The sequence below is a fragment of the Oncorhynchus gorbuscha genome, linkage group LG07 (genome assembly GCF_021184085.1).
Source record: "Oncorhynchus gorbuscha isolate QuinsamMale2020 ecotype Even-year linkage group LG07, OgorEven_v1.0, whole genome shotgun sequence".
Classification (NCBI taxonomy): Eukaryota; Metazoa; Chordata; class Actinopteri; order Salmoniformes; family Salmonidae; genus Oncorhynchus; species Oncorhynchus gorbuscha.
The window spans coordinates 48,722,292-48,747,064 of NC_060179.1; the positions used below are offsets into that span (position 1 = coordinate 48,722,292).

Genomic DNA, 24,773 nt, shown 5'->3' on the forward strand with positions numbered 1-24,773 from the left:
TTAAAGATGAACTTCTTGTTAATCCAGCCACCATGTCAGATTTCAAAAAGGCTTTACGGCAAAAGCAAACCATGCTATTATCTGAGGACAGCACCCTGCATACAAACACATGACAATCATATTTCAACCCGCCAGGCGCGACACAAAACTCAGAAATAACAATATAATTCATGCCTTACCTTTGAGGATCATCCTCTGTTGGCACTCCAATATGTCCCATAAACATCACAAATGGTCCTTTTTTTCGATTAATTCCATCGTTATATATCCAAAATGTCCATGTATTTGGCACGTTTGATTCAGAAAAACACCGGTTCCAACTCGCCCAACATGATTACCATTATCTAATAAGTTACCTGTAAACTATGTCCAAACATTTCAAACAACTTTCCTCATCCAACTTTAAGTATTTTAAAATGTAAATAATCAATAAAATTGAAGACGGGATAAACTGTGTTCAATAGTGTTTAAATAACTTAATTAACAGTAATATATTTTTTTTCACATTGAATTTTCTTTTATTTCCACACACCCCCTGGGGAATGCCCACATACTCCTAGGGGTACGCGTACCCCCAGTTGGGAAACACTGGTGTGGAGAATTGATTATGCCAGGTCACTTACCAGTCACAGAACATGGCTGTTAGCATCTGCTTTGAATAGATAAGAGCATTTAAACATTTTATTAAAGAATATATTAGAAAGATTTGTAATACTACAATGCCATGCATCAGGGTTCAAATCACGCTAACGTTGATGTTCCTCTTCTTTAGAGTGCACTTCTCCCCGTAGACCCCCTGTAAATCAAATCTTGCCAAAGTTAATTGTGAGTTAATCCAATCACCAAAATTTGAGTTGCCAGTCTTGTGGTTCAAACCATTACAAAATGACAACTGTTGTCAAAGACTTCACTACACCAATAAAGTCTAGTCGTTTCTTTTTTGGTAAAAAATGTTTATTGGCTTCTCTAATCAGTTTCTAAATGCAGTAACATGTACAGCCCTGTAAATCAGATCACAATGGTCTGGAACTAAAAGGACAGGGATGGGGAAGCATCAGCTACAACATTAGGTGTTGTGGTCGATCAGAAAAAAGGGCCATACAAAATCATCAGATCATGCATATGGGAAGAAACCAAATGAACAAACTTTTAGTGTTTTTGTACATTTTTGTAAACAATATCCTTCTAGAGATATGAAAACATTTAGGACAAGTAACAACAATAAAAGAATATAACATAAGAGAACGTTTCTATGAGGCACCTAGAATGCAACACTGCTTGGCGTGAATGCTTTACAGACAAAAAAAGATAATACATTTTGCATTTCAACGAGTCAATTGCTCTTCTATAATTGTAAACACAAGCAGTGTTACATGATTATACAATATGTTTAACCTATACTACAAGTATTTTCACTACATACATAAAACACGTGTTCCTGTTTTCTGTAGCTTCAGTGATGAGGTATATTTAGGTCAATCCTATCGTTTGTTTCTCTCAGCCTCTCGCTCTCTCTTTAAACGCATAGTGTATGTTTTGGAGTGAAGTGGCCGGCCTGCCAGTCTTACATTTCTTGAGATCTGAGCAGATGTAGGAAAAGATCAACCCTGGCTGCCAGGATAGAAGTGGCTTGAGACAAAGAAGACAAAGGCCATTGTTTATTCTCGCAATGTTTGAAGGACTGCATTTGGGGGGGGGGGGGGGGGGGGGGTTATAACGTGAAGTTGAGCCTCTATCACCAAGGTTATTTTTCAGTATCAGGCCTGATTTTGTAGGGTGAAGACGGATTGAGGTGCAGTGAATAACTGCACTTTCAAAACATGCAGTAAAAATAAACACTTGCTAGGTTAAAGACATGATCGGGCACTTTGGCGAGTAGCAAGTATCTTTTTTACCTCCAGCTTTGAGCTGGATGTGTCATTGTGTAGTTCATACCTGCATAATATACATGAGCAGAATTACTGTGTCCTCAATTGGACATGAAATCCCTAGTTTGAGACTTTTCTGGAAGCTGTGAGCAGCCATTTTGCTTACATCTACCCCCACGTTGGACAGCCCCCCCCGCCTCTAGAAATTAGAGTTTTCGCAAATGAGCTTCAGCCCTTCGCCATTTGAGTGACAGCTAGCAAGACGCATACACACAATAGAGCAAGCAATGATGTGGTGCACATATGTGACACAGTACGCTATTTTTCATGGACCACCTTTGGCTTGTGGGCGTTACTTTGAGAAATCCTGGCTAAAAAGTATACTCAAGTACCGGAGAATATCTTTAAGAATAAATAAAGGAAAAATAGTTTGATTTTTGCATCCAGTAGTCTTAGTACATCAGTGGGGGGAGTTCCAGCATAATGTCTGCATCTCTCATAATAATGGGTAACATACAATTCTAACAACCCCTCCACCTGACCAAACAGTCAAAAAACTAAAGCAACTATACATCTAACTGGCCATGGTCATAACCGTTCAACCCCAGTCTAACCCTCCCTACAGAACACCCTCACGCTCTATTCCACCCACCCCTGTTCAATTTTATCCAATAAAAATCAATTGGTTTTGCACATCCTTAATTGAGTCGGGTTGTTTTTCATTTTCAATTACGATGTTGTTTTCCATTGATTTCCATTGCCAAAAAAAAGGGTAACAGCCAGGAGTGGAGGACAAAGCGGTAAAAATGTGTGACAATATAATTGTTGAAATGTCGCTAATGGGGCCAGTGTGTTTCCTTGTCATGGGCCACTGAAGGGGGGGGGGGGCATTCCAAAGAGGTGCATGGCTAAACAGATATTTCTGTTGAGGCTGGGGTGTGTACACCATGAGTTCTTGAGTGTATAAATATCCATGTTCCCATGTCTTTTACATGTGGCCCTTTATGGAGGAAATGTGAGCGGTTGTTTTCACATTGACATAGAAGTACCATAACAAGTAGCGGAAAGGGTTGGATGAGGAAAACTCAACAGGAAGATCCAGTGAAGTCTTTTTGTTCCGCCCTCTTCCTGGGATAAATAGTAACAAAGCTTTGTAGTCTCAAAGTACATATGTGAAAAGTGTGCCAGTTGCATCTCATAATACAAAGTTATTCTTATTACACAATTTTGCCTTAATTCCTGAGTAACACAATCCTTGTAACAGACAGTATAGAACTTTTTTTTGCCATTTGAATTCTGGGCTTTTCCCTGACACAAGCTTAATTATTATTATTGTAATTCTCATCATTCATTAATACTTTACAGCTGTATGAATGTTAAAACAAGGGGTTACAGGTGAAAGAAATAATTAAGTTCATAGCTTACTACCCCCTATTCTTTTGTTTTAAAATGACATACAAATGTAGGTTTAATTCATATCATAGCAACTACACTAACAAAATAAAGACTAAACACAGATACAAACAAATATCTAAAAATTGCATTTGAGGCCTTAAAAGACCTTCCCTGGTAGAGTTCTGGTTATCAACATTTAATGGCAGTGTTTCATTTAAAAAAAATCTCACTACAAGAAGAAAATGAAGGGTATAGGAACACAAAGAAAAACAAAACCCACAACTAGGTTCACCTATTTTCAACCCTTACCTGAAACTTTGACTTGTTGCGGTTTTCGATCCTGTACTAACTGGCTCGCTGACATCAGCTAACAAACTGGCAAACCCTGAGAATTCTGACACAGTAGCCCGTATTCTGTGGTCGACCTCGGGCCGGAGGTCAATGCTGTAACCCAGCGGGGTATGGCGGCCCGACTTGAACTGGGAGCCGAAGGCCTGGGCAAAGTTCTCGATCTGGTAGGTAGCCCGCAGGTCCACTTCCTTGGGTGTATCCAGGTCGGCGTAGTTGCCGGAGCCGTTGCTCCTGTTTCCCTTGGCCCCCTGCTCCTTGGTGGCCCCGCCGGCGGCAGTCAGCTCCTGGGGTGTGAGCTGAAACCCATGGGAGTGGTGCTGCTTCTCCAGCTGCTCAGTAAGCTCCTGAGACGGGGTGAGCTGCTGGTGGCTAGCCGCCTCCAGGCCATTGAGGTGGAAGGCCGGCTGGGACGGGGAGCCTACCAGTATGCCGTAGTGGGACTTAGAGGATGACAACGAAGAAGAGGAGACTGTGGAGCTGGGCAACGGCAAGGAGATGGATGGTGGGTAGCCACATTCCAGCGGGGATGAAGTATAGACATGCTTGTCAGGGAAGAAGGGCCCTGTGGGGCTGGAGCTGCTAGGGAGCAGAGGGAAGGGCCTGCTGGGACCCAGAGTGGGGAAGGGCCCACTGTGGCTGGTACGCTCTAGGGCCTGCAGTAGGAATTTGGAGTACTCGCTCATTACCACCTGCTTGTCGCCGCCGTTGGGTGAGTCGTCATCCAACTCTGGGGTGACAGGTGCGGCCGGCTGCAGGTCCACGTGGTGCGAGCCACTGCTGTCGGTGAGGTCAAAGGTTATGTCACTATGGTGGTGGTGTGTGTTGTCTGACTTGTGGCTGTAGTGGTCCAGCAAGCTCTGGAGCACCTCGTCCGGGATGCATGACTTGTCATGGTGCTTGAGGTCCAGGGGCAAGGCGTCCAGCATGGCGGGCTCGTTTTGGTGGCCCAGCGAGCCCTGAATCACACTGCTGGACTGGGGCTGGCCCATGTGAAGGGAGGGTGCCCCATAGTCGTTGTTGGCCATATGTTGGAGGTAGCGACGCTTCTTCACAAACTGCATGGCGCCGTCGTAGTTGTTGCTGGTGGCTGACTGGGCCTGCTTGGTGGCTGACTGGGCCTGCTTGGCGCCCCCATCGGAGGAGCCCTGGAGGAGGCCCAAGGCCTCGAGCCCTGAGCCCACCGCCAGCTCCATGGAGCCCTGCTTCTGAGACAGCAGCTTCTCCTCCCCGTCCTCCACGGAATTGAGGGACTTATTGTTCTTCTTGAAGACCAGCTTGGGTGTGCGGCCCTGCATGATGGGCCCGAGGTCGGAGCAGTCCGTGCCGTAGTCCTGCAGGCTTCCCGACGACGCGGTGGCGGCCACACTCTTCTTCCGCATGCGCTTGATGCCTTCGCCTGCGTTTTTGGACTTGCCCCTCCTGCGTCCAGAGGTGGCGGTAGAATTTCCCTGAGTGAGTGAGTAGCTGCCGTGGCCAATGTCTGCATCAACCAGCTGCAGCATGCTTGGGTCTAGTCCCTTCTTTAAGGCTTCTCCACAGGTCCGCTTGTGCTTTAGTAACCGGTCTGTCCTCGAGAAAAACTACAGGGTGAACAGGGGGAGATGCACAGCATTTTAAAATATGTTCTCGTCACCCGATTGAGCAGATGGATCAACGACAACAAGATCTATTTGTCCAGTGTTACATGCACACAAAGTGCTCTCGAACAAGCGTTACTGTTCCAAACGGCTGTGATAACAGAGCACGTTGCAAGCATCCAACACTGGATTATCCATTATATTTTGAGCAAACAAATAGGCTAGATTGAGACAAACTTCAGTGTGACATCAAGAATTGGCATATTGTCAATCCGACCTGGTTTCAAATACATGGTTATTTTCGTATTTGTACTTTCAAATTCCTATAAATGGCTGAAACCATTTTCAAAGACTTATTTCCAAAGACATTATCTGAAATAAGCTTAGGACAAAACAGACCTGGGTTTTAATGCATGGAGTATTGACATGAGTATTTTTAAATACATGCCAATATTCAACTACTTGAAATCTATGCCATTTTTCTAAATACTTTATTTTCAGAGACATTTTAGAAGTATTGAAATACCTTAAATAGTATTTGAACACAGGTATTTTGTCAATCAAATATCTGTTTCGGATTTGAGGGTAAATCCTAGCTACCCGTGTGACTAACTGACCTGTTGGCAGGTGTCACACCTGTATGGCTTCTCTCCGCTGTGGGTCCTCTTGTGCCGCTCCATGTGGTACTTCTGGATGAAGCACATGTTACACTGGTCACAGCTGAAGGGCTTCTCTCCTGACAACCGACACAGTTGGAACCAAATTTACTCACTCAAAGCTCGTCCCGAGCGATTAACCGATCTAGATAAATGTTCATTTTTTTTTAGAAACAATTGCCTGACGTTTCAATCATACTAAAATGGATTATATATAACATTTTTTTTAAACTCATCAATCTACACACAATACCCATAATGACAAAGCAAAAAAAGGTTATTTTTTTGTGTAAATGTATTTGAAAAAAATGGAAATACCAGATTTACGTAAGTATTCAGACCCTTTACTCAGTATTTTGTTGAGTCACCTTTGGCTGAGATTACAGCCTCAAGGCTACTTGGGTATGACACTACAAGCTTGGCACACCTGTATTTGGAGAGTTTATCCCATTCTTCTCTGCAGACCTTCTCAAGCTCTGTCATGATGGATGGGGAGCGTCGCTGCACAGCTACTTTCAGGTCTCTCCAGAGATGTTCGATCGGAGACTTGTCCTGAAGACACTCCTGCATTGTCTTGGCTGTGTGCTAAGGGTTGTTGTCCTGTTGGAAGGTGAACCGTCTCCCAAGTCTGAGGTCCTGAGCAGGTTTACGTCAAGGATCTCTGTACTTTGCGCCGTTCATCTTTGCCTCAATCCTGACTTGTCTCCCAGTCCCTGTCCCTGAAAAACATCCCCACAGCATGATGCTTCCACCACCATGCTTTACCGTAGGGATGGTGCCATGTTTTCTCCAGACGTGAAGCTTGGCATTGAGAACAGAGAGTTCAATCTTGGTTTATTCAGAACAGAAAACCTTGTTTCTCATGGTCTGAAAGTCTAAGTGCCTTTTGGCAAACTACAAGCGGGCTGTCATGTGCCTTTTACTGCCATCTGGCCACTCTGCCATAAAGGCCTGATTGGTGGAGTGCTGCAGAGATGGGAGAAAATTCCAGAAGGACAACCATCTCCACAGGAACTCTGGAGAGTGGCTAGAGTTACCTTCTATTTCTTGGTCACCTCCCTGACCAAGGCCATTCTCCCGATTGCGCAGTTCAGCCGGACAGAAAGCTGAAGGAAGAGTCCAAACTTCTTCAATTTAAGAATGAAGGCCACGGTTGTTGGGTACCTTCAATCCTGCAGAATTGTTTTGGTACCCTTCCCAGATCTGTGCATCAACACAATCCTGTCTCTGAGCCCTAAGGACAATTCCCTCGACCTCATGGCTTGGTTTTCGCGCCGACATGCACTGTCAACTGTGAGACCTTATATAGACAGGTGTGTGCGCCTTTCCAAATCACGCCCAATCAATTGAATATACCACAGTTAGACAACAATCAAGTTGCAGAAAAATCAAGGATAATCAATGGAAACAGGATGCACGTGAGCTCAATTTCAAGTCTCATAGTAAAGGGTATGAATACTTATGTAAATAAGGTATCTTTATTTAATGCATTAGCAAAAATAAAAATAAAAATGTTTTTGCTTTGTCATTATGGGGTATTGTGTTGATATTTAATCAATTCAAATATTGAATAGATTTTAGTACAAGGCTGTAACGTAACAAAATGTGGAAAAAGTTCAGGGGTCTGAATACTTCCCGTAAGCACTGCAAATCACAAATTGAATGCACAAGCTGCATTTTGAATGCCTTCAGGGACCAGCGCCTGCTGTTTCTGGGAAGGGGCCATTGCGGGCCCCTTCCCATCCCCCCACACAATGTATGCATTCATGATGGCAATGTTGAGCATCCTCCAAAACACATACCTCCACCATTTTCTACCTGTCCGTCCAACATTGTAATAGCTCCTCAGTTGGTCAAGCCTAACCATTTTCTACCTGTCCGTCCAACATTGTAATAGATCCTCAGTTGGTCAAGCCTAACCATTTTCTACCTGTCCGTCCAACATTGTAATAGCTCCTCAGGTGGTCAAGCCTAACCATTATCTACCTGTCCGTCCAACATTGTAATAGCTCCTCAGTTGGTCAAGCCTAACCATTTTCTACCTGTCCGTCCAACATTGTAATAGCTCCTCAGGTGGTCAAGCCTAACCATTATCTACCTGTCCGTCCAACATTGTAATAGCTCCTCAGGTGGTCAAGCCTAACCATTTTCTACCTGTCCGTCCAACATTGTAATAGATCCTCAGTTGGTCAAGCCTAACCATTTTTTACCTGTCCGTCCAACATTGTAATAGCTCCTCAGGTGGTCAAGCCTAACCATTATCTACCTGTCCGTCCAACATTGTAATAGCTCCTCAGTTGGTCAAGCCTAACCATTTTCTACCTGTCCGTCCAACATTGTAATAGCTCCTCAGGTGGTCAAGCCTAACCATTTTCTACCTGTCCGTCCAACATTGTAATAGCTCCTCAGTTGGTCAAGCCTAACCATTTTCTACCTGTCCGTCCAACATTGTAATAGATCCTCAGTTGGTCAAGCCTAACCATTTTCTACCTGTCCGTCCAACATTGTAATAGCTCCTCAGGTGGTCAAGCCTAATCATTATCTACCTGTCCGTCCAACATTGTAATAGATCCTCAGTTGGTCAAGCCTAACCATTTTCTACCTGTCCGTCCAACATTGTAATAGCTCCTCAGGTGGTCAAGCCTAACCATTATCTACCTGTCCGTCCAACATTGTAATAGCTCCTCAGTTGGTCAAGCCTAACCATTTTCTACCTGTCCGTCCAACATTGTAATAGCTCCTCAGGTGGTCAAGCCTAACCATTATCTACCTGTCCGTCCAACATTGTAATAGCTCCTCAGTTGGTCAAGCCTAACCATTTTCTTGCTGTAATCTATTACGAGCTCTGGAACAGATATTCATACCACTTTCAAAAACAACTGCAAAACACCGCCACTGTGACCTTAGACCTTAGAGTCCGTACTATTAGGTGACCTAAACTGGGATATGCTTAGCACCCCAGGCGTCCGACAATCTAAACTAGATGCCCTTAATCTCACAAATTATACAACCCTAAATCCATAAACATGGGCACCCCCATAGATACCATCCGGACCATCTTGCTGTCTTCAACCAGGATCTCAGCGATCACTGCCTGCGACCACCCCATCACTGTCAAACGCTCCCTGAAACACTTCAGCAAGCAGGCCTTTCTAAATCGACCAGGCCCGGGTATCCTGGAAGGATATTGACCTCACTCCATCAGTAGAGGATGCCTGGTTGTTCTTTAAAAGTGCTTTCCTCACCATCTTAAATAAGCATGCCCCGTTCAATTTTTTTTAGAACTAAAAACAGATATAGCCCTTGGTTCATGCCAGACTTGACTGCCCTTGACCAGCACAAAAACATCCCATGGTGTACTGTAATAGCATCAAATAGCCCCCGCGATATGTACGTCAGGAACTAATATACACAGTCAGTCAGCATTCCTAACGCTAGCTTTTTCAAACAGAAATTTGCATACCGTAGCACTAATTCCAAAAAGTCCATGGAGAATAAGAGCACCTCCTCCCAGCTGCCCACTGCATTGAAGCTAGGGAATAATGTCACCACTGATAAAACTACAATAATCGAGAATTTCAAGAAACATTTTTCTACAACTGGCCATGCTTTCCATCTGGCTACCCCTACCAACAGCTCTGCACCCCCTGCAGCAACTTGCCCAATCCCCCCCGCTTCTCCTTCATCCAAATCCAGATAGCTGAGGTTCTAAAAGAAATGCAAAATCTGAACCCTTACAAATTCGCTGGGCTAGACAATCTGGACTCGCTCTTTCTATTCTGTATACACCGGGCCCTTCCTTGGACACAAACGAGCTTCAACGCTATACAACACTTCTTCCGTGGCTTCCAACTGCTCTTAAAGGTTAGTAAAACTACAAATGCATGCTCTTCAACCGATTGCTGTCCGCACCCACTAATCTGGACGGTTCTGACTTAGAATGTGGACAACTACAAATACCTAGCTGTCTGGTTAGACTAAAAACTCTCCTTCCAGACTCACATTAAGCATCTCCAATCCAAATTTAAGTCTAGAATCTGCTTCCTATTTCGCAACACAGCATCCTTCACTCATACTGCCAAAAATACCCTCGTAAAACTGACCATCCTACAGATCCTCGACTCCGGCGATGTCATTTACAAAATGGCCTCCAACACTCTACTCAACAAACTGGATGCAGTCTATCACAGCGCCATCCGTTTTATCACCAAAGCCCAATATGCTCTCGTTGGCTGGCCCTCGCTACATATTCGTCGCCAAACCCACTGGCTCCAGGTCACCTTTAAGTATTTTCTAGGTAAAGCCCCTCCTTATCTCAGCTCACTGGTTACCATAGCAACCCCCTCCCGTAGCACACGCTCCAGCAGGTATATTTCACTGGTTATCCCCAAAGCCAACACCTCCTTTGGCCGCCTTTCCTTACAGTTCTCTGCTGCCAATGACTGCAACGAATTGCAAAAATCACTTCAGGTGGAGACCCATATCTTCCTCACTAACTTCAAGCATCAGCTGTCAGAGCAGCTTACTGATCACTGTACCTGTACACAGCGAAATCTGTAAATAGCACAGCCAACTACCTCTTCCCCATATTGTTATTTATTTGTTATTAGTTTGCACCCCAGTATCTACTTGCACATCATCATCAGCACAGCTATCACTCGTGTTAAGGCTAAATTGTAATTATTTCGCCACTATAGCCTATTTATTGCCTATCTCCCTACACACTAAGTAGTTTAAAACAGGCCAATCAATACTCTACATAGTTGAAGGAAATGTGGGAATTCACTACAATGACCATAATCCATTGCGAGCATACTTGTCTGTCCTGCGTGTCTTTTATGCTGGCTTCGTAAAAGAGATAAGAATGCACGAGAGCGATACAGAGCAGTTGCTTCACGAGTTCTCTACATGAAAATACATTATCCAAGTCATGTCCTAGAGTGCCACAAGCACTACATGTTTTTGATTTATCAGACCTGGAAAACCAAGTGTGTTGAATTAGGCAATCACTGATACTGCTCAATTAGCTAAGTAGCTCAGTGTGGTGCCTAGTTGGGACATAATCCTGCAGTATCTGCGGCTCTCCAGTAACAGGGTCACCGATCCCTGATCTAAGATTGATAGTTTGTACTTGTATTCATCAGTCAAAAAAGTATGATATCAGACAGCAGCTCTATAGAGATGAGATGTTCTGAAATTAAATAAAGTCATCAACTAAAACAAAATGTAATATGAAACTGAAATATTTTGAAGTAAATGAATAATGAATAAATTCATGGTTAATAGGGTACCAGTCTAAAGTTAACACCTACTCATTCAAGGGTGTCTTTATTTTTTACAATTTTGTACATTGTAGAATAATAGTCATCTTAACTATGAAATAACACATATGAAATCATGTAGTAACCAAAGAAAATGTTAAATACATTTGATATATTTGAGATTCTTTAAAGTAGACACCCTTTGCACTCTGGCATTATCTCAACCAGCTTCACCTGGAATAATTTTCACTTTTGAAGGAGTTCCCACATATGCTGAGCCCTTGTTGGTTGCTTTTCATTCACTCTGTGGTCCAACTCATCCCAAACCATCTCAATTGGGTTGAGGTCGGGTGATTGTGGAGGCCAGGTCATCTGACGCATTGCACTCCATCACTCTCCTTCTTGGTCAAATAGCCCTTACACAGCCTGGAGGTGTGTTGGGTCATTGTCATGTTAAAAAACAAATGCTAGTCCCACTAAGCCCAAACCAGATGGGATGGCGTATCGCTGCAGAATGCTGTGGAAACCATGCTGGTTAAGTGTGCCTTGAATTCTAAATAAATCACTGACCATGTCACCAGAAAAAAATCACCCCCACATCACCTCCCCCATGCTTCACGGAGGGAACCACATATGTGGAGACCATCCATTCACCTACTCTGAGTCTCATAAAGACAGGGTGAAGACAGGGTGGTTGGAACCAAAGATCTCACATTTGAAGTCATCAGACCAAAGGACAGATTTCCACCGGTCTAATATCCATTGCTCGTGTTTCTTGTCCAAAGCAAGTCTCTTATTATTGGTGTCCTTTAGTAGTGGTTTCTTTGCAGCAATTTGACCATGAAGGTCTGATTCACGCAGTCTCCTCTGAACAGTTGATTTTGAGATGTGTCTGTTACTTGAACTCTGAAGCATTTATTTGGGCTGCAATTTCTGAGGCTGGTAATTCTAATGAACTTATCCTCTGTAGCAGAGGTAACTCTGGGTCTTCCTTTCCTGTGGCGGTCCTCATGAGAGAACAGTTTCATCATAGCGCTTGATGTTTTCCATGCGTGTTATTTCATAGTTTTGATGTCTGCACTATTAGAGAGTAACTTCCTCACCATTTTAGATAAGCATGCTCCGTTAAAAAAAATGCAGAACCAAGAACAGATACAGCCCTTGGTTCACTCCAGACCTGACTGCCCTCGACCAGCACAAAAACATCCTGTGGCGGACTGCAATAGCATCGAATAGCCCCCCGTGATGTGCAACTGTTCAGGGAAGTCAGGAAAGCTAAGGCCAGCTTCTTCAGGCAGAAGTTTGCATCCTGTAGCTCCAACTCCAAAAAGTTCTGGGACACTGTGAAGTCCATGGAGAACAAGAGCACCTCCTCCCAGCTGCCCACTGCACTGAGGCTAGGTAACACGGTCTCCACTGATAAATCCATGATTATCGAAAACTTCAATAAGCACTTCTCAACGGCTGGCCATGCCTTCCGCCTGGCTACTCCAACCTCGGCCAACAGCTCTGCCCCCCCCCCCCCCTCCACAGCTCCTCGCCCAAGCCTCTCCAGGTTCTCCTTTACCCAAATCCAGATAGATGTTCTGAAAGAGCTGCAAAACCTGGACCCGTACAAATCAGCTGGGCTTGACAATCTGGACCCTCTATTTCTGAAACTATCTGCCGCCATTGTCGCAACCCCTATTACCAGCCTGTTCAACCTCTCTTTCATATCGTCTGAGATCCCCAAGGATTGGAAAGCTACCGCAGTCATCCCCCTCTTCAAAGGGGGGAGACACCCTGGACCCAAACTGTTATAGACCTATATCCATCCTGCCTATCTAAGGTCTTCGAAAGCCAAGTCAACAAACAGGTCACTGACCATCTCGAATCCCACTGTACCTTCTCCGCTGTGCATTCTGGTTTCCGAGCCGGTCACGGGGGCACCTCAGCTACACTCAAGGTACTAAACGATATCATAACCGCCATCGATAAAAGACAGTACTGTGCAGCCGTCTCCATCGACTTTGCCAAGGCTTTCGACTCTGTCAATCACCATATTCTTATCGGCAGACTCAATAGCCTCGGTTTTTCGGATGACTGCCTTGCTTGGTTCACCAATTACTTTGCAGACAGAGTTCAGTGTGTCAAATCGGAGGGCATGCTGTCCAGTCCTCTGGCAGTCTCTGTGGGGGTGCCACAGGGTTCAATTCTCGGGCCGACTCTTTTCTCTGTATATATCAATGATGTTGCTCTTGCTGCGGGCGATTCCCTGATCCACCTCTATGCAGCCGACACCATTCTATATACTTTTGGCCCGTCATTGGACACTGTGCTATCTAACCTCCAAACGAGCTTCAATGCCATACAGCACTCCTTCCGTGGCCTCCAACTGCTCTTAAACGCGAGTAAAACCAAATGCATGCTTTTCAACCGATCGCTGCCTGCACCCGCATGCCCGACTAGCATCACCACCCTGGATGGTTCCGACCTTGAATATGTGGACACCTATAAGTACCTAGGTGTCTGGCTAGACTGTAAACTCTCCTTCCAGACTCACATCAAACATCTCCAATCGAAAATCAAATCAAGAGTCGGCTTTCTATTCCGCAACAAAGCCTCCTTCACTCATGCCGCCAAGCTTACCCTAGTAAAACTGACTATCCTACCGATCCTCGACTTCGGCGATGTCATCTACAAAATGGCTTCCAACACTCTACTCAGCAAACTGGATGCAGTCTATCACAGTGCCATCCGTTTTGTCACTAAAGCACCTTATACCACCCACCACTGCGACTTGTATGCTCTAGTCGGCTGGCCCTCACTACATATTTGTCGCCAGACCCACTGGCTCCAGGTCATCTACAAGTCCATGCTAGGTAAAGCTCCGCCTTATCTCAGTTCACTGGTCACGATGGCAACACCCATCCGCAGCACGCGCTCCAGCAGGTGTATCTCACTGATCCCTAAAGCCAACACCTCATTTGGCCGCCTTTCGTTCCAGTACTCTGCTGCCTGTGACTGGAACGAACTGCAAAAATCGCTGAAGTTTGAGACTTTTATCTCCCTCACCAACTTCAAACATCAGCTATCCGAGCATCTAACCGATCGCTGCAGCTGTACATAGTCTATTGGTAAATAGCCCATCCATTTTCACCTACCTTTTTATACTGTTTTTTATTTATTTACTTTTCTGCTCTTTTGCACACCAATATCTCTACCTGTACATGACCATCTGATCATTTATCACTCCAGTGTTAATCTGCAAAATTGTATTATTCGCCTACCTCCTCATGCCTTTTGCACACATTGTATATAGACTGCCCATTTTTTTCCTACTGTGTTATTGACTTGTTAATTGTTTACTCCATGTGTAACTCTGTTGTCTGTTCACACTGCTATGCTTTATTTTGGCCAGGTCGCAGTTGCAAATGAGAACTTGTTCTCAACTAGCCTACCTGGTTAAATAAAGGTGAAATATTTTTTTTTTTAAATAATGTAGAAAATAGTAAAAATAAAGAACAACTCTTGAACGAGTAGGTGTCCAAACTTTTGACTGGCACTGTAAGTAATAAGCAACAATGGGGCAGTCACTACCATCATGGGACTTATATGAATTGCTTCATTCTGTATTTTTACAGCATTCAATCCACAATGCAAAGTACATTTCATATTTTTTTTAAATCAAAACCAAAATAGAAAACCCATGATTATTTTTTATTTAAACGACCTCAAAAAGCATGAAATGCTCAGCTGAAACGTTTTAAAATTGCACACTGGGTTCAATTTCATTTCAATTTGGGAAGTAAACTGAAATTCCAATTTTGCCTCTGAATTTGAGATTAGTTCTTGAATTTAAATGGAGTTGACCACAGCTTTGACTGTCATAGGTTAAGGGCAAAACTCACCACTGTGGATCTTCTCATGCCTCTGCAGCAGATACTTCTGGATAAAGCTCATGTTACACTGACTGCACCGGAAAGGCCTCTCACCTGTGCGATCAGAAATACAATCACCCACTCTCCACATTAATTGACTATCAGTGGGGGAAAGCAGAGGTTGGCTTTACTCAAGAAGGGTGGGGGAGTGTCAGTTGATTACATTGGATCATTTGGAGTAACACCGCAGAAGAAGACAATGTTAAGTTAAAGAGTGAAATCCTAAAGGGATGGTTCCCCCAAATTACACATTTAGATTTGTTTCCTTACCTTGAAAACAATCATAGGACAAAAACAGCAATCCACGCTTTGGTGTCCTGTTTACTAAAACTACAGTGTGAATTGCAGTCTCTCCTTGTCCATAGATCACTCAAGGTAAGGACATTTCTATATAAATTTGTAATTTGGCTGAACATTCACTTTAAAATACAACAAATAACAGGGATTTTGCTTTGCGTCAATGGGTCAGACTTCCTGCAAGAAATGCGAGTCATTTACATTACCAAAGCATTTAGAAAATATTCATTGCATCACACAAAGTATCACATCCATGCTACTCAAATCAGTGATATTGGGTGCATTCATTTTAGTTCACCTGGTGCCTTGGGTGAGGATTTCAGTTTAGGACCAATAGATTGATCTACAAAGTACACACTTCACCCACCATGTGCCACAGTCAAGCAAAAACAAATGCACCAAATGAACAGAGAATTCTCATGCAAAAATCAATGAAAGCCTCTCACCTGTGTGAATGAGTACGTGTCTGCGGAGGTGGTAGGAGCTGCGAAAGGCAGCGCTGCAGTGCTCGCAGATGTGTGGTTTGGAGTTGGGAGACAGGCCACCCCCTTCGCCGTCCAACATCTGTGCAGGTGAGCGACGGAATGAAAGGTCAGAATAACGCAATTGTGCTGCTATGTCAAAGTATAAAAAAACGTGTTGTGTGAGGGAGTTGACATGACGACCGCAAAAGTGAACCGTTGTGCGACATTCTGGTAGCTTTGACTCAAATGAAAATGAATGAACGTTAGAGATGTGTTGGGTTCTACCTTGTGTTCTCCACGTTTTCTTCTGGCTTTACCTTCCCCGTCGCTCTTCCGTCTTCTTCCCAACGACTCTTTTGTCCCTTTCACTGGTCTTCCAGACACCTGAGGATAAGGTGGCCATGTAGACAGATAACATACACAGTGTGAATATTCTCAAAGGGAGCTATCGGTCTTTAGAGGGAATCAGGGATTTTTCTGACATGGGTGGGCTGTAAAAAATAAAATAATGTTTTTGCCCAGAAAAGCGCTTTCTTATAGACAGAAATACTCCCTTTTTTATCAGCTGTCTGGGCGGTTGGTCTCAAACGATCCCATAAGCGAAGCAGCCCGGAAGTAGAGGTCCTGAGCTAGCGTGGTTACACATGGTCAGCGGATGTGAGGCCGATTGGACGTACTGCCAAATTCTCAAAAACGACATTTGAGGCAGATTATGGTTGAGAAATGAACATTCAATTCTCTTGTTGTCCTTCTGGAAGGTTCTCCCATCTCCACAGAGGAACTCTGGAGCTCTGTCGGTGTCTTGGTCACCTCCCTGACCAAGGCCCTTCTTCCCTGATTGCTCAGTTTGGCCAGCGTTCCAGCTCTAGGAGGAGTCTTGGTCTTTCCAAACTTTTTCCATTTAAGAATGGAAGCTGTGTTCTTGAGGACCTTCAATGCTGCAGAAATGTTTTGGTACTCTTCACCAGATCTGTGCCTCGACACAATCCTGTCTTGGAGCTCTACGGACAATACCTTCGACCTCATGGCTTGGTTTTTGCTCTGATATGCACTGTCAATTGTGGGACCTTATGTAGACAGTTGTGTGCCTTTCCAAATCATGTCCTATCAACTGAATTTACCACAGGTGGACTCCAATAAAGTTGTAGAAACATCTCAAGGATGATAATTGGAAACAGGACGTACCTGAGCTCAATTTCGAGTCACATACCAAAGGGTCTGAATACTTGTGTAAATGTAACATGGCAGTTTATTCTTTAAATGCGCTAACATGTCTAAAAAAACATTTTTGCTTTGTCATTATGGGGTATTGTGTGTAGAATGAGGTGAAAAAAGGCTGTAATGTAACAAATATACATAAATAAATAGAGCACCAAGATGGGCGCCTCTAAAATGTTGTTAGAAATTCAGCCGTGCTGACCGTGCCCATTGCCACACCCACCACCGAAACTCCTTTTTGATACATAAAAAACCCTCGGAGTACCAAAGTGGAAAATATTAAAAAGCATACGTAACCAATCAACAAACTATATTTATTGACTGGCATTGTTGTTTTTGACTGAAAAACTACAACGCCCACAACAAACTTGGCTTTCTCACCAGCTCTCCAATTCGGCCGTTGCTGAGGTCATGCAGGAGCATGTTCTGATGGTTGTGGTGGTGGCCTCCACCAAACTGCATCTCCAGCATTTCATTGCCCTTCCGCATGCCCCCTCCTCCGCCACAGCTGCCACCCAGTCCTCCTCCACCATAGAGGGGCACACGGTAGTCCAGCTCGCTCATCTGCTCCTGTTTGATGCCCATGCCATGGAGGAAGCTGCCGGCTTGGGGAGGAGAGTCACGTTCCTTTTTTAGGATAATCTCCTGGGGTTGGTTGCCCACCATGACTGACTGCGAAGCCAGGCGGGTGAAGCTGGTGACAGGCGGCAGGTGGCTAAACATGAGCATACCCGGGGTGAAGTTGGGGTCCATACCCCCGTTGCTTTGCAGAAACTCGTTGCCTAGCTTGTCTTGGATAATACTCATGGCAAGTGCAGGAGGGGAAGCACTAGATGGGGCCAGGTAGGGGTGTCCTTAAAGAGAAGGGAAGAAAGGATACAGATGAAGTCAGAAGTTCACATATACTTAGGTTGGAGTCATTAAAACGTGTTTTTCAACCACTCCACAAATTACTTGTTAACAAACTATAGTGTTGGCAAGTCGGTTAGGACATCTACACTGTGCATGACACAAGTCATTTTTCCAACAATTGTTTACAGACAGATTATTTCACTTGTAATTCACTGCATCACAATTCCAGTGGGTCAGAAGTTTACATACACTAAGTTGACTGTGCCTTTAAACAGCTTGGAAAATTCCAGAAAATGAACATGGTCACGTTCATCTGTACAAACAATAGTACGTAAGAATAAACACCATGGGACCACACAGCCGTCATACCGTTCAGGAAGGAGACGCATTGTCTCCTAGAGATGAACGTACTTTGGTGGGAAAGTGCAAATCCATCCCAGAATTACAGCAAAGGACCTTGTGAAGATGCTGGAGGAAACAGGTACAAATATATCTAAGTCCACATCAAAACGAGTCCTATATCAACATAACCTGAAAGGCCACTCAGCAAGGAAGAAGCCACTGCTCCAAAACTGCCCTAAAAAAGCCAGACTGCGGTTTGCAACTGCACATGGGGAGAAATGTTTGGAGTAAAAGGGGAGAGGCATGCAAGCCGAAGAACACCATCGCAACCGTGAAGCACGGGGGTGGCAGCTTCATGTTGTGGGGGTGCTTTGCTGCATGAGGGACTGGTGCACTTCACAAAATATATGGCATCATGAGGAAAGGAAAATTATGTGGATATATTGAAGCAACATCAAGACATCAGTTAGGAAGTTCAAGCTTGGTCGCAAATGGGTCTTCCAAATGGACAATGACCCCAAGCATACTTCCAAAGTTGTGGCAAAATGGCTTAAGGACAACAAAGCCAAGGTATTGGAGTGGCTATCACAAAGCCCTGACCTTAATCCTTTAGAAAATTTGTAGGCAGAACTGAAAAAGCGTGTGCGAGCAAGGAGGCCTACAAACCCGACTTTTTACAGTTACACCAGCTGTCAGGAGGAATGGCCCAAAATTCACCCAACTTATTGTGGGAAGCTTGTGGAAGGCTACCTGAAACATTTGACCCAAGTTAAACAATTAAAAGGCAATGCTACGAAATACTAATTGTGTGTGTGTGTGTGTGTGTGTGTGTAAACTTCTAACCCACTGGGAAGGCGATTTAAGAAATAAAAGCTGAAATTAATAATACTCCATTATTCTGACATTTCACATTCTTAAAACAAAGTGGTGATCCTAACAGACCTAAGACAGGGAATCTTTACTCAGATTAAATGTCAGGAATTGTGAAAAACTTAGTTTAAGTGTATTTGGCTAAGGTGTATGTAAACTTCCAACTTCAACTGTACCAGGCTATGTATAGATCCACGTTATGGAAACATCTTGAGTGAGATAATACAGTACCGGTCAAGTTTGGACACATCTACTAATTCAAGGGTTGTTCTTTATTTTACTATTTTCTACATTGCAGAATAATAGTGAAGATATCAAAACTATGAAATAACACAGACTCTTGTACTAACCAAAAACAAAGTGTTGAATCAATATATTTTATATTTGAAATTCTTCAAGTAACCACCCTTTGCCTTGTTGACAGCTGTGCACACTCTTGGCATTCTATTTGTTTAACATTTATTTGGTTGGTACATGTTCCCATACGTGTTACTTCATAGTTCTGATGTCTTCACTATTATTCTACAAAAATTTGCATGTTAAATTTGCTGAAAATAAACGCAGTTGACAGTGAGAGAACGTTTGTTTTTTTGCTACGTTTATTAGATGAGTTGTTTTCTCCTGCGGCTATTTGCAGGAGAGAAAGAATCTAACAAAACAGGACAGTTATACTGAGGAGGATATCGGCTGCAAGTATTGGTTTAACCCTGACCATAGGGCTAGACTGGCCCCAGGGGAATGTGGTCAGTGTGCTTAGAGTAATCAATTAATTACTTGGGATTCGCCTATCATCTGGAACACGATGTTTGAGTAATTCTTATTTCTATGGAGTGAGGCTATGAAAGTGGCTGGGTTAAGGTTATCAAGCAATACCTGTGTGTTGTGGTTCCTTTTAAGACCTTTTAACACCCTGCTTCTCAAATGAAATCGTATTCGCCACAAGGGCCGAATACAACGTGTGTAGAATTTACCGTGAAATGCTTGATTCTTGTTTTAGCAATTTGAAGAAAATATAATTGGCTACTGTTCCATGTAGCATAGCCCACATTTCCAAATGCCTGGCGGCTATGGCTAAATAATGATTAGGTTATTAACCACTGACTAAATGGCAAATATTTAAAGAGGGACACATTTAGACTAAATTGCCAACTGCTATCGTGCAAAGTGCAGGGGGAGCGACCTACGTTAATCATGTCACAAGGTTATCACAGCAGCGGCGTGAAATCAAGGCCATTACTAGCCATGCTACATATCGCGTCAGGTCAACAAAGATTGAAGAAACTACTTTATTTTATATTATTTAACTAGGCAAGTCTGTTAAGAACAAATTCTTATTTACAATGACAGCCTAGGAACAGTGAGTTAACTGCCTTGTTCAGAGGCAGAACACATTTTTACATTGTCAGCTCGAGGATTCAATCTAGCAACCTTTCAGTTACTGGCCCAATGTTCTAACCACTAGGCTACCTGCCGCCCTACTTCAGTAAGCTACGACAAGGCTTAACTTCTTGACTCCACCAATAATGGAACAAGCTGCTGTGGCCAATAACCGATCCCCCTACTAGGCCTAAACGCTTTTAAGACAAATTAAAGTTTTGAACGGTAGCCCATTTCCCAACTGTTCTAATAGTCTACGAAGGTACGGTTGTCCTAAAGCTGCCGTTTCGTAAAAGAACAAGAATGAAAGCCGGAGTCTATAGGCTACTCTCAATAACAGCTTTATGCGAGATGTAACAAACAAAAGCCTATTAAGAGAGGAGGATTTACCATCCAGATCTTAAGACTGTAGATTTTGCTTCTATCCAGCCCATGATTTATAACCAAACTCACTACGGTAAGCCGGCCCGTTCCTCATCAGTTGAGTGTCACTTTGTGCCATCATATGCGCGAGACACAGACACACCTGTTCCATCATGAATCTCCACCAGAAATTAATATAAGACCTGCACTTTGGCTTTCAACAACCTTGTTTCATGTATGGTCCAGTTGTAGCATGTGATTTCACACTTTAGCACAACGGTAATTTGTGTGGAGTTTTCTACAACAATTGGGGTACTTGGCCAATACCATTGTATATCACAGTTTAGAGTACATAATCATTATAGGCGATGTCAACTGCTGTTCTAACCCTGTACTGTACTGTCCAAACTTGTGAACCCAACAGTGGACTGACTAGGATTTCCCCATTGCAGCAAATTCTATTGCAGATTGTTTTCAGATAATTTCCAGCTTTAAATCACTAAATAATTAATCAACTAAACTGATATCAGTAAAAACACTATCTAATGGATAGGTCTACTTGTTACTTCTGAACTTTCATTATCCTCCTTTGCAGTGCTTAATTTGTAAATTGGGAGGTGCTGGAACAAAAAGTGAGCCCAAGAGGGGATGACCTGGGGGGCTCTGAGGTAGTGGAATGTGTTACTTTTTTAATTATAAACACATAAAATAAATCTTGCATGAATTATCATCACTTTTGAATAGAGCAGTAGAGAAGCTTGTAGAAGTTGCGCGCATGGGGGAGCGGAATTTATTTAGCCTTTAATAAATGGATTGCATGCGATTCTACATAGTTTTAGATGACTGGAGACTGTCAGAAACCTAACAATAACTCACAAATGATCAAAAGGACAGGCTACTATGACAAACTGAACATTTGAGATCAATAAAAATGACCTCGTCTTGAATCCATCAATAGCATAGACCTAAGTGTGAGGAAACACACATTGTACAATATGAGGAGGAAATTATAGTCTTAAAAAAAGCTTTGCAGCTTTACTGACTGATGAGCAGACCGGTGACGGCCGATGCGCTCGTGCCAAAAACTATCCTAAAGTAAAACAATGCTGTTCGCTCAATAGGATTGTTTATTTTTTTACCCTTATTTGACCAGGTAGGTTGACAGAAATGACCTGGAGAATAGCTACAGGGGAGAGGGGGATGAATGAGCCAAATTGGAAGCTGGGGATGATTAGGTGGCCATGATGGTATGATGGCAACATCTGGAATTTAGCCAGGACACCGGGGTTAATACCCCAACTCTTACAATAAGAGCAATGGGATCTTTAGTGACCAGGACAGCCATTTAACGTCCCATCCAAAAGACGGTACCTTACACGGGGCAATGTCCCCAAACTCTGCCCTGGGGCATTAGGATACATGTTTTTTTTTACCAGAAGAAAGAGAGTGCCTCCTACTGGCCCTCCAACACCACTTCCAGCAGCATCTGGTCTCCCAACCAGGATCAACCCTGCTTAGCTTCAGAGGCAAACCAGCAGTGGAATGCAGGGTGGTATGCTGTTGGCCACTGACAGATTAGTCCTCTTTTCAACAGGATCCATTTGCTGTCCATTCAGGTTATCCCGCAATTGCATGTCAAATATTGCGAAAGGGCCCTTTTGGATGCATACTGTTCTCTGACAGATTTGCCTCATGTTCCCGACTGTAGGCATGCCTTGCGATTTGGCTACACACAATCCACAGGTAGGCTATTTAAAATAAAATAAAAGCTATTGATCCTCTTTTGCTGAATTCTAGGCCTACACCTGGTGTAGTATTCAGATTTATTTCTGAACAGACAGCAGTAATTCTATAACTTTGGAAAATGTATTTCAATTGATCAGGGGTGCTGCAGCACCTCCAGCACCCTTCCATGGATTTGATCCTATATGGAAATAAATTATGAAGTGTAACACTGGAGATGAGTTGCAGGTCCACGTCTAACAGAGCAGAAAGAGAACATAGAAAGTTAATCTCATTCTAGTTCTGTGAGAGATACAGGCATGCTTCTCTCTCTCACCAAAGCAATGGCCATTGGCCAATTTTGCTTAAATTCATTTTAAAAAAGTTAGCTTATGAACCTTTTTTGTGAGATACACAAGGCAATTCTAGATCTTATGGCATATTTTGGTTAAACTATTCCTAATTCAATGGAATTGAAACCCTCTGTATGCACAGTGCATTCTTCCATCACATGTACAACTGATTCTCAAGATCTTGCACACCAATGAGATGCTATTGAGCCCACACTATTACACCGTCTGAGCCAAGGACCACATGCTTTCTGGTAAGTTTTGATTACAATAATGGGTGGGGTAAAAATATTTTATATGACATACATGATTTGTTGTTGACTAGTAAATAGTAGCCTACAGCAGTGTTTAAGTCATTCTAACTTAACAATTTCTGCTACTTAGATTTTGGTACCATGTGGGTTTTAGCTTGCTTGAGCCTGTTAACTGAGGAGTTTTGTTTCATTTTAAAACACGTATCTTACAAAGAAGTTGTTTAATATAACTCCGTAAATATTTATCTGTACATGGAATTTTAGGTTTTTTTTTACTCATTTTTTTTCTTATTTTTACAGGAAACTGCCACGTGCACACTTGTGTAGAGACATATTATTGCAGCTAATGTAGAAGGAAGAGCTGTGTACATATGCAAATACTGTGCCAAGTCATATGTGAAGAATGCAACAAAGATGCAGAATCACCTGGCCAAGTACATAAAGTTCCCTCAGCTCTCACAACCTCTGACAAAAGTCCCTCTACTTCTTCTCAAGGTGAAAATGTGGAATCAGACACCTTATCAATAGCAACAGCTCATGGACCTCCTGGAATCAGAAGTTTCTTTGGCTCAATGGAGGAACGTTGTCAGAGAAACTACATCAGCATTCCACAAGAGCACAGACAAGGGACAACAGACAAACCGGTCTACATTGCAGATGATTTGAAGGCAGTCAATGCTGCGAACATGAAGGCTGCTTGGTCTAAAGTGGAGGAGTCCTACCCTCACATCACACCCATTGGCTGTGCTTCTCATGCATTGAATCTGCTTCTTGAGGAAATCATGGCACTGAAAACAATGCATACACTCTACAAGAGAGCCAAGGAAATGGTTAGGTATGTGAAGGGCCATGCTATAGCAGCAATCTACCTCACCAAGCAACGTGAGAAGAATAAGAGCACCACATTGAAGCTGCCCAGCAACACCCCCTGGGGTGGTGTTGTCATGTTTGACAGTCTCCTGGAGGTGCAGGAGTCTCTCCAAGAAATGGCCATATCACAGTCTGCTTACATGGACAGCCCCATCAAGAGGATCCTCCTGGATGATGTATTTTGGGAGCGAAAAGTATGCAGCCTGAAACCTATAGCAGTAGCGATAGCACAGATTGAGGGAGACAATGCCAGCCTGTCTGATGTTCAGACTGCTTGCAGACGTAAGAGAAGATACCCGTACTGCCCTGCCCACTTCACTGTTTCTCCCAGCAGAGGAAACTGCAGTTCTGAAATATATCAAAAAGCGTGAAGACTTCTGCCTGAAGATCATACACGCCGCAGCGTACATGTTGGACCCCAAGTACGCTGGCAAGAGCATCCTGTCTGGTGCAGAGATCAACCAGGTCTATGGTGTCATCACTACCGTGTCTCACAACCTTGGCCTGAATGAGGGCAAGGTTCTTGGCAGTCTGGCGAAGTACACTTCCAAGCAAGGGCTTTGGGATGAAGATGCAATATGGCAGTCGTGCCAAACATCTCATCAGCCACCTGGTGGAAGGGACTTTGTGGATCTGAGTGTCTTTCCTGTTGCCTCCATCATCCTCCAAATCTCACCAACATCAGCCGCCTCAGAGCGCAACTGGTCCTTGTTTGGGAACACACACACCAAAGCACGCAACAGGCTGACCAACACAAGGGTTGAAA

The 24,773-nt window shown here is 43.5% G+C and overlaps 1 protein-coding gene across 3 annotated transcripts in view; it reads right to left on the reverse strand.

The window, feature by feature from the left end:
* Nucleotides 1–951: 951 nt before the first annotated feature.
* LOC124039946 (zinc finger protein 281-like) overlaps nucleotides 952–24,773 on the reverse strand; it is a 34,495-nt gene continuing 10,673 nt past the window's right edge. For 2 of the 3 annotated variants that reach the window (XM_046356531.1, XM_046356530.1), the window contains exons 2-7: nucleotides 17,389–17,861; nucleotides 16,075–16,173; nucleotides 15,772–15,889; nucleotides 14,999–15,091; nucleotides 5,809–5,927; nucleotides 952–5,194 (exon numbers count right to left, since the gene is read on the reverse strand). In XM_046356531.1, the coding sequence (XP_046212487.1) occupies nucleotides 3,569–5,194; nucleotides 5,809–5,927; nucleotides 14,999–15,091; nucleotides 15,772–15,889; nucleotides 16,075–16,173; nucleotides 17,389–17,814 (2,481 nt within the window). In that variant the 5' untranslated portion in view covers nucleotides 17,815–17,861 and the 3' untranslated portion in view covers nucleotides 952–3,568. The remainder of the gene's footprint in view (nucleotides 5,195–5,808; nucleotides 5,928–14,998; nucleotides 15,092–15,771; nucleotides 15,890–16,074; nucleotides 16,174–17,388; nucleotides 17,862–24,773) is intronic. The other variant, XM_046356532.1, reaches the window with a different exon arrangement.